General features: G+C 44.8%; 1 protein-coding gene and 1 pseudogene across 1 annotated transcript; one reads left to right on the forward strand and one right to left on the reverse strand.

Moving 5' to 3' along the window:
• Window positions 1-738: 738 nt before the first annotated feature.
• Window positions 739-1,711, reverse strand: LOC100191947 (proteasome C9 1). The gene has a single exon (NM_001137371.1). The coding sequence runs from the start codon at window positions 1,637-1,639 to the stop codon at window positions 887-889; it is 753 nt and encodes a 250-aa protein (NP_001130843.1). The 5' UTR covers window positions 1,640-1,711; the 3' UTR covers window positions 739-886.
• A 4,482-nt stretch (window positions 1,712-6,193) lies between these two features.
• LOC103631167 (TORTIFOLIA1-like protein 4) lies at window positions 6,194-9,507 on the forward strand (annotated as a pseudogene).
• Window positions 9,508-10,172: the final 665 nt, after the last annotated feature.

Raw genomic sequence — 10,172 nt, forward strand, 5'->3', positions numbered from 1 at the left:
GGTGGCTCGTCATAAAAATATATTGCCAAATCAATACTAACAACCAAATCACAGAAGTTATTATCTTGTTGTGAGAGAGAACCATAACTAAACCCCTCCTAAAAACTACAGTCTAAAATGTTGAATGCCCAAGATGCATGGCATTAAGCCATCTAGGTAAACTGGATCAGACAAAATAGAAAAGGCTGTTTTTCAAGAATGGTTGACCGAAAACACTGACATGAACCTTGATTTTGGTTAAACAATTATATGACCACAAACAACAATTCAAGCACAGCAGAAGCATATACTACCTCCGTACCAAATCATAAGACATTTTAGCTTTTATAGATACATAACATTTATCATGTATCTACTATTTAGATATACACTATGCCTAGGGAATGTATCTTGAGAAGTCAAAATGTCTTATACCCAGAAGAACCTACCATTTGCATGGTTAACTAAGCACAATTGATGATAGTAGTAGCATCATCCATAGGATTAAAATCACCAGAAGTTTAGTGGCATATACGATCTCAACTTAGTCATGTGCACTTGCCTGTCACAAGTCCTAATCTCAACAATTTCCCATGTTTACTAAGCATCATCCAGGTGCCTCAAATTGCCCTAGTAGACCTGAACCTACCTTCCCCTGTTCCACTGTCCAACATCCACATGCTCCATAATCGTGACAACAATAAAGCAGAGCAGATAGAGATCAACAATTTGCAACCAATTCAATGCAATGCACTATTACAGATGAAACATTAACGGATCAAGGATGCTCAACACAAAAATAGAACACATAATTGTCGAATATTTAAGTTCACACAACAGAAGCATAACTGCTTAAACCATGTCTAAGAGCAGTAGAAGGCATCACATGCCACTGCAAACCAGTACATTATGCCTCGGGTGTTGGCTGTGTCAGGCCGGAGTTTGCAAGCAGCTTCCCCAGCGCCTCAGGAGAGCACACCTGGTACTGTACCTCCCCGGTGTCGGGCTGCAGAAATACCTCGGCCAGCTCCAGCTTCTCGGCAGTCAAGCTGGTGGAGTCCATGGTCTTGCTGAGGACCTTGAGCGCGAGACCGACGGCCTCCTCGCGGGTCAAGGCGTCCTTGTAGTCCTGCTTGAGCATGGACTGCGCGGCCTGGCTGTTGGCCCCAACAGCGGCGGCCTTCCACCCGCCGTAGTTGCCAGATGGGTCGCTCATGTAGAGCTGGAAACCGTGGTGCTTGTCCCAACCGGCGAATAGGAAGGAGACCCCAAAGGGGCGGAGGCCACCAAACTGGGTGTAACCCTGCTTGGTGTCGCAGAGGGACTGGACGAGCTGCTCGACGGGGATGGGCTCCTGGTAGGAGAGCGCGTAGCGCTGGGCGTGGAGGCGGGCGGTGTTGATGAGGATGTTGGCGTCGGACATGATCCCTGCCACAGCGCACGCCAGGTGGGAGTCGATCTTGTACATCTTCTCGGCGGAGCGGGAGGTCTGGAGGAGCTTGGAGGTCACCTTCTTCTCGCCGACCAGGACTACGCCGTCGGCCGCCAGGATCCCGAGGGCTGACCCGGCGTTGCCGATCGCCTCCATCGCGTACTCCACCTGGTAGAGACGCCCCTCCGGCGAGAAGATCGTCGTGCGACTGTCATAGCGGCGAGACATCGCGGCGGCGGCGAGATGGGATTTCCGTTTGCTAGATTTGGGGCGGTGACGCCGAGATTGGGGTTTGCGTTTGAGACCCTGGAAGGGGGAGCGACTCGGCAGAAGCTAACCAGCTCCAGATTCAAATTCAGATTCGGTAAAAACAGCTTTACTTCACTAAAAATTGTCAGATTACACATAAAAATCTAAATTTATTAAATTAATAAATCTAGACGTTCGATTAAATTACATCAACTCAAATTTAGTGAAGATAGTAAAATTGTCAGCTTTACTTCGATTAAATTGCATCAACTCAAATTAACAAATCTAGCATATTGGTTTATTCTTACTTTTTGTCATTCTATCTCTTATTTCTTCTCACGCTTATCTAGCCATAGCCATCGGTTGTGCCTTGCACCACCCTGCTCACCGGTCGACCACGCTAATTGATTACACTCGCCCCTTATCTAGTCGATGGTGTTTACCATCGTCCTAGCTGGTCATACCCATCATCTTCATGCCTTGCTTGCCTGAAGTGGTATATTCATGGACGTGCCTAGAGCTAAGTTGTTGTGTTCTCACTGACCGTGCTCCAACAGCGCGCTTGAAGGATGCGCTCTTGTCACGTGGCCACACCTGTCTCTACAGGTCTCTTGTAAGGGGCACGCTCGTGTATTTAGAACATATAGTCATGGAATATTTAGATTGCTAGCTACGTAGGTTTGTGTAATCTTGCTAACTAGACTTGCGTAGATGATGTCTCACTAGCTCGACACCTTAGTTGCTTCGATTAGGATCTTTTGTAAGATGGTTGTGATAGACAGAGGTGTGTAGTATTCGCTAGACCAAATTGTATTAATTCTATATTTATTTTAATTAGTCAACGTAATTAGTTTTTGAAAGTACTGTTCACCTCGTCTAGTCTACCTCTAGTCTGGCATCTTGACCCTATAAATGGTATCAGGCTCTGATTTCTTATTTAGTGGTCTTAATTGATCCGAGAGTAAGTAGGCTGGCAGCTAAAAGGGCTAGAGGTTACTTGTGCTCCACACATTTTTTGTGGCACACACTTTGCATAGTGGAAAGGTTTTGTGAGTTATTGTTTCTTTGTTGTTGATGCAAAATTCTAGTGTGTCGTGAGCGTAGAATTTTCTCATACCCTTTGATTAGAAAAGGAAAGATCTCACCTAATCGAAAAATAACTATTTACATCTTGAACACTAAACTACTAACAATCTATATCAATGACTAAGTGATAAGGTGTTCAAGGAGATCATGCACAAAGGAGACCGCCCATGACATATTGTCGTATCTTTATAGTAAAAATGGAAGGATCATATTTGTTGATGATAAGTGCATGGATGTACAAGATGATGATGAGAACATTGATAACAAGGAGGTCATCAATAAGTGATCCACCTCAAGTTAAAGGTCAAGTGATGATAATGATGTATCTACCACAAGTTCACTTGATAAGATTGATGATAATGGTGGTGTTGGTCACCTATTAAAGCTCCTACAAGGAACCATAACAGAGCAACACAATTAAAGTAATAACACCTTCTCCCCTTGTCAGTAGAGATGGAAAGGCAAGAGAAGGACAAAAAGGTGAAGAGATAGACATGCAATAACAATACATGGAAAAATGAACCAGAATAACACATTGACATTCTTTTATTTTGTTCATCAGGTTCATTTCAAATGTTGTTACATGCAAGAGAATAATTATACAATATCGGTTACAAGATACCTTTGGAACGTGTGCAGGGCACTTGAAGGTGAGTATAATGATGAAGCTTCAAAGGTGGAGCTTTTCGAAGGTGTGCTAGCATGAGAGCCCATATGCATGGGCACTATTCACCTATTTATCGGGCATGAAAATGTACACCTTCATATGAAATTAGATCAATGCCACAAACCCTACATACAAAATCTATAAAGCCACTAGAGGGTGTTTTTGCCTTTCTATCAACAAGACATGTAGTGTACGTCTCTTCGCAATTTGAGTCAAATGAAGCCCAGTTTGACCCTACTCTTCCGAAGCAGGTGCTGATGAATCGATGAAGCTTCATTTCTTCCTTTGTTATTCTGAAATGGATAACCAAAATATTGATGACCTATCTCTTAAAACAGACTTGACAACATGTTTTGTTATTTGAGGACCTTCAGGAAAGCCTTCTCCCCAACAGTAGCCTCTCACGGGATTAGTTCATTTTCTATAACGAGCTCAAACCACTAAACTAAGATGAAGAGGGATTTGCACCGAATGTCTAAAAACACCTTTTATTAAGTTTGTTATTGAAAATGAATAGTTACTGAATACACTTTGTAAGTCTAAGAAAAGGAAAAACATGCGCAAAACCGCCATACAGCGTGTGTGAGCATCATGACTCCTCATTTTCTTTGTTGATTTTTATTATATAAGGTGCCAACCCCTGTCTGATTGTGCAGGATTTATTGCCACTTAGGCCCTATTTGGGACAGCTCTAGCTCTAGGAAATTTGGTGGATCGGGTCAATAGGTGCTCTAGAAAATCTTGGAGCTAGAGCTATAAGCCTTTAGAAAACATTTAGATAAGTCATTTTGTTTATTATTTAGATTAAAAATATTTTTAAATCTGTTTAAATTGATATTATAAACTATAGCTCCACACTGGAGCAGGAACATGAAGCCATCCCAAACACCCCCTTAGTCATCCTACTGCTTTGACTCACTGTGTCTCCAAAACTCTTATGAACTCTTGCCTTCATAACTCTCTATGTTTTCACTTCATCCTTAGAGCTGCTATGATGGCACGCATCAGAAGGACTACAAGACTTTCCACCCCTTTGTCTTTGGAAGCTTCAGATAGCAAAGTGGTATATGGATCTGCAAGCAATGCATATGTACAAATAGTTGTAAAAGACTAGTATATATCAAAAGATCATCTAGAGATACCCTAGGTAGAGGTAGCCAAAGCTGGAGTAGAGGATAAAGATTCTAGGTTTGAGGAGCAAGCAGAGGAAGAGGAAGAGGAAGAGGAAGAGGAAGGAGAGCTTTGACCAACGAAGGCCAGCCATGTGGAAATTGGGAAATCGCTATTTAAGAGTGGACATTTGAAGATGCTAACAAAGCTTGGTTACTTCAAGAACACTGACATGATTTGACTTGGTGGAGAAGACATGACTTCATAGGCATGAGAACAAGATTGCCATGTTGAAGAGCTTCTTCCATGTGAGGCTTTGGTTCCTGGTGCATTAAATGGTTATCCAAGTTTTTGAAGAAATATTAGTTCTTCTTCCATCAACTCATGCGCAACACAATAATGCATCTCATAGTATTCATAAGGGTAGTCTAAAGTCAAGGAGGCGAACCAAGTTCTGAATGCTTCCGCGAGATTCATGAGCTCCACTATCAGACGAAAGCACATGAAAACAAAAGACTATATAACAACTTCACTTGTTACAATTCCTGATATTGAAAGAATTATGTTTTCCTGGTCCTTGCCTATCGAAGCAAGTTGCCGAACAACTAGACTCGAAAATGGTTTTACACGAAGGTTGACATGGAAAAGAGGAAATATATGATAGAAATCATCATGAGACCTCTTGAACCAAGCTTCGGCCTTAAGCACCTGATATGTAAAATGGGTGGTGTTGTCTAGATGATTATGATCGCTTTCAACACCGTGTCTAGCAATATAGGGACATACGACCTGGTCTAAGAACACTTCACATATAGAGTATTCCCCATTAAAGCTAGTTGGTCAATGCTAAAACCGAAGGTAGACGAGGATACGAAAGTGAAGGAAACACCTAGTAACATAGTGAGGCTACTGTATAAATTCAAAGTAGCTGACATGTTTAAAAAACCTTACCTTGAATGGCTGGAACCTTTGACACCATGTGCAACAAAATCCTAAGCAATTACATCACGAAGGAAGATGGTATGCTCACCATTGCTTTTGGTTGATGGGAGAAAAGAAGACTGAACAAAGTACTCAAAGCATACAACTTCTTGTACCCATATTACCCCAATCTGGCCAAGGATGACGAAGCCGGGGCCAAAAGAAAGAGAGAAGTTAGCATCATGGAACGTGTGGCTTACGAAGTTAGTACCAAAGAAGATACTGCCATAAAGGAGCACAAAGAAGAGGTTATGTCCATTTGGGCGGTACCAGTGGCAGAAGTCGATACCGAGCACACATCTGTGCTCACAAAGGTCGCCGAGGAGGAGAAGAGAGAAGAAACTGAAATAAGTGAGTGAGGAAGCGCTTCAACTTCCTCACTAGGTGTAACTCGAATTAGGGAGGTAATCATAAAATTAGTGTTCATAGCAATGTTAAGTCTGCTAGGAGCAGAGCCGATTAATTTTGCTTCTAAATCAAAGCAGACCGGGACCAAGTCTACTCCCGAAGATGAAGAATAGGTTATCTCTACTAACTATTAAGTTAGTACTGTAGACCGCCCCCGCCCTCGCCACCGCCCGCCCGCTCGCCCACAAACCCCGCCGCGTTTCCAACCACCTCCCGCAAACTCCGCCGTGTCGACACCGCTCCTGCCGGAGCATCGAGGCTACATTACCAAGTAGGAAACCATGGGCCCTGCGCCGAGGGAGCCCATGAAGCAGCGCGTGAATCGCTGCCTGCTGCGCCTGTCGGACCGGGACACGGAGGCGATGGCCATGGCGGAGCTGAACGCCGATGAGATGCCGGTGTTCGTGGCCGCGGTCTCCGATGCGCGGCCCACCGACAGGACGCCGCTACGGTGACACTCGCTCCGGTTGCTGGCGCTCGTCGCCGGGGAGCACCCGCGGGACGCCGTCGCGCCGCTCGTGCCCAGGCTCCTGGTGTAACACCCCGGGATCCAAAAACACACCAGAATGCTACTAAGCTACACATCTAACATTCATATATAAAATTTCGACAGCATCCCCTTTAAAAATTGCATAAACGGGGAAGCAACAAAGTATAAATATATATCATGATAAGAAAACATAATAGACATTAATAATCTGCTAGCAATGGGATGGTATCAAAAAAATACTCTAGGAGTATCTACACAAAATACTCTACAACTTCGGTATTCAATGGATAATTAAATTCAGCCATCTATAAGTTCTAAAACATCTGACAAGATAACTGACTGAATCTGTTTCAGACAGCAGCATAGTTAACTTCAAAATTCTTTATCTCCCAAACTACTCAACCAAAAATTATGAAAGTCTGCTGGCAGTAAGATCTTTTATCCCTCTACAAAAGTCTTCATAGTTGAAGAGCCAATTCGGCCATTAACTAGATGAAACCTACCAGTAAACAGACCCGCTCATTTTTGTTAGGCAAACAAGAACAGCCACAGTAAAACAAACATAACTGGAGTTTCAAAATTCATATGAATGCAATCTTTAACAATCTGGAAAGCTTATGAAATTATCTACAACTTATTTTACTAACCTAAAGTTTAATTCTGTTGATAAAATTTCCTAAAGCTTAAGAGAACAGATTCTACATAGAATTATGAGACTGAAAAACTGCTATAATCAAACTGCAATAACTTTATGATATGATGTCCGATTGGGATGTTCTTCGCGACCACAGAAAGATCTACAAATTATCTAAGACTCATAGATAGACTTTTTATTTTTTTGAGGCCACTAAGAGCACGGAAAACTGGTTGGAACAGAAACAGTTGAATCTGCCATTCTGCAGAAACTAATCTCGAGATCAAAAACTAACCCCCCATCTAATCCAACCTCTAATACTTCAATCCCCATGATTCACAACCTCCAAAAACACATAATTACAGGGAGAAACATGGATCTTATCCTTACACAGGGTTTCTCCAAGAAAAACTGCAAGAAGAGATGGGGTAGAACATCTCTTTGATCCTCTCTTCCTCTTCAATTCAACGTGCTCCTCCTCTTCTTGATCCTTGTTGTGTGCAGGGGAGATCTAGAGGGAGGAGGAAGTCATGGAGAGGGTAGAGGGCTGCTGCAAATGGGGAGGAGAGGAAGAGGGAGGGGGCGGCTGCAACAATTAGGGAGAGGGAGAGGGGGTCGGCTAGGGTTGGGGAGGAGAGGGGGGCTCCCATCCATCAGATCGAGATCAATGGCCCGAACTCGCTCTCCCATCTGAGCTCCTGACCCCAGCGGAAAAAAATGCTAAAAGATCTACTGTTTCCCTGAGGAATGCCTCCTGAAACTCCAAACCCCAATGCCGCATAACATGAAAGAAAAGAGAAATAGAAATTAACTTCTTTTCAGAAAATTGGGGTATCACACCTGGCCGCCGCACTGCGCCTCGTCCGGGACCCGGACTCCTCCGTGCGCGTCGCGCTCCACGAGTAGGACCAGTGCGCGCAGCTGGCCGCCGCGCTCGTCGCCGTCGAGGCCTCAGAGCCCACCGACGACCTCGCCGCGTACCTCCGGGAGCTCCTCCCGCGCCTCTACAAGCTCCTCCGGCAGTGGAGCCGCCTCCGCCGCCGTGCCTTGCCTCCGTGACGTGCTCACTGCCGACGATTGGGTCGCCAGGAAGGTTGCCGCCGAGGCGCTTGCTTTGTTGGCACTCGAGCACGGAGATGACCTCGTCTCACACAAATCTTCCTGCATTACCGTCTTCGAAGCCAAGAGATTTGATAAGGTCGGTCGGCCGCATGAGATCTTCGGCATCCTCGTTAGATCTGCTGCGGCTTCTTGACATTTCTGGCACCTTCTTGGCACAATGCAGGTGAAAATAGTGTGCGAGTCCATGAACCGGTTGATAGAAGCATGGAAGGAGATCCCAGATTTGGATGAGGAGGTCTGCTCCTTACCATCGTCCCAGTCTAGATCTTCTCTCTCAGGTGATGTGGCTATTCATGAAGGTATGTGCTTGGTTTGGGGTTTGGACTGCATACCGTAATAAGCACAATTAAAAAAGGGCTATTTAATCGTAAAAGACATAAATAGTCTTTGCTTGGTAGTAAAACAAGAAGAAGAAAAAAGAGCCCAGTGACAGAGGGGCTCTACATGGGTGTGTCCGGGCTGCAGTGAATTTTTTCCCTCCACATGGGTGTGGTCTGAGGGATAGAATAGATAGAGGAAAACACATGCAGAGGAAATGTTGCTTCGACTTTGCACGACTTGGGTAGTAAAACACAACACACTGAATAATAATAGTTCTCTGAAAATAAAACGTTTTGCAATTTTGTAGCCTTTTCGCTTTTTATAGGTACGAACCGCAATATGCATGATATTACATTGGCTGGATTTAGTTTTCTTGATGAGAGTTATTCAAACTACGGATATTCTTTTCTAACATTGGTTGATTGGATAATTGGACAGATACTGCAAGTGATGGCCGATACCCGGCTGATTCCTCGGGCTCCACCTCTAGCCCTTCAATTACAAGGAGGAACTCATGGCCGACTAACAGGCAGCCCCAACCGGATGGATCGAACAATGCCATCAACAGAAAAGGCAGCCCTCCTTCAATCGTGGCTAAGAAAAATCTGCCTTCTTCACACCGTAGCACAGACCAATTCAAGAAATTTGAGGACATGGTTGTTGTTACTATGGCTCCAGACGCAACGCCAATCAAAATGGTGGCTGAGGAGAAGCTGCTGAAAGAAGGCAATGTTAGGGAGAGGCTTGAAGCGCGGCGGGTGCTGTTTCAGAAGACTGGTGACAAAGGTTACAAGAAGGTGGCTGGTCCCAAGTCAGGATCCAGAGTTGTTCCATACAGCGGGGAAGGGGATGGTGACTCGGAAGAGACGGTTGAGATTGAGGACGCGCCCGAAGAATTTCAGTCAGCTCACAAAGATGAGGACCTGTCGAATATTAGGATGCAGCTCGTTCAGATTGAGAATCAGCAGGCCAGTTAGCTTAATCTTCTCCAGGTAGTTATGCCTGGTTACAATCTCTATCTCTACTAACTATTAAGTTAGTACTGTAGACCGCCCCCGCCTCCGCCCGCCCGCCGCGGGAGCGAGGTCCAGCAGCGGGGAGCACGGGAGCGACGGCGCGATCCCTGGCGCAGCCTGTCCGCCGGCGCACTCCTCGGCCCCTGCAGTACACGCTTGCGCTCCCGGTCCCCACACGCGGTCCTGGCCCGTGCGGTCGCGCCGTAACTCTGGCGGGCAACCGCACCGCCGCCGGCACGCCCCAGGCCGCGCCCGCGCCGCCCTCTCCCGACCGACGGCAACGGAAACCCTAGTGACTTGTGAGCATTTTTTCTCGTCCCATTCTCTTCTTCTTTGCAAGATCCGAAAAACTATAACCCTAATTTTCTATGATCTATATATTGGTTGATTACTTTTTTAAAGACATATTGGTTGATTACTTACGCATATGTGCTCTGATTGGCCTTTCCAAAAATATTTTTTACCATGTATTTTTTGGTTATGCTTATGTGCTCCAATCTGATATGGCTTTCCCAAAATCTTCTCATTATTTGTACTGTAATTTAAGACATTATTATTATTATGCTATTTAGTATTTGCATATCGAGCTGTGGCACAATCTTGATGGTGTATTACTGAATTGCTAAATGGTTTCTACTGGTTTGAATTATTTTGATCCTGCATACCCCACACAAGAA

The sequence above is a fragment of the Zea mays genome, chromosome 6 (genome assembly GCF_902167145.1).
Source record: "Zea mays cultivar B73 chromosome 6, Zm-B73-REFERENCE-NAM-5.0, whole genome shotgun sequence".
Classification (NCBI taxonomy): domain Eukaryota; kingdom Viridiplantae; phylum Streptophyta; class Magnoliopsida; order Poales; family Poaceae; genus Zea; species Zea mays.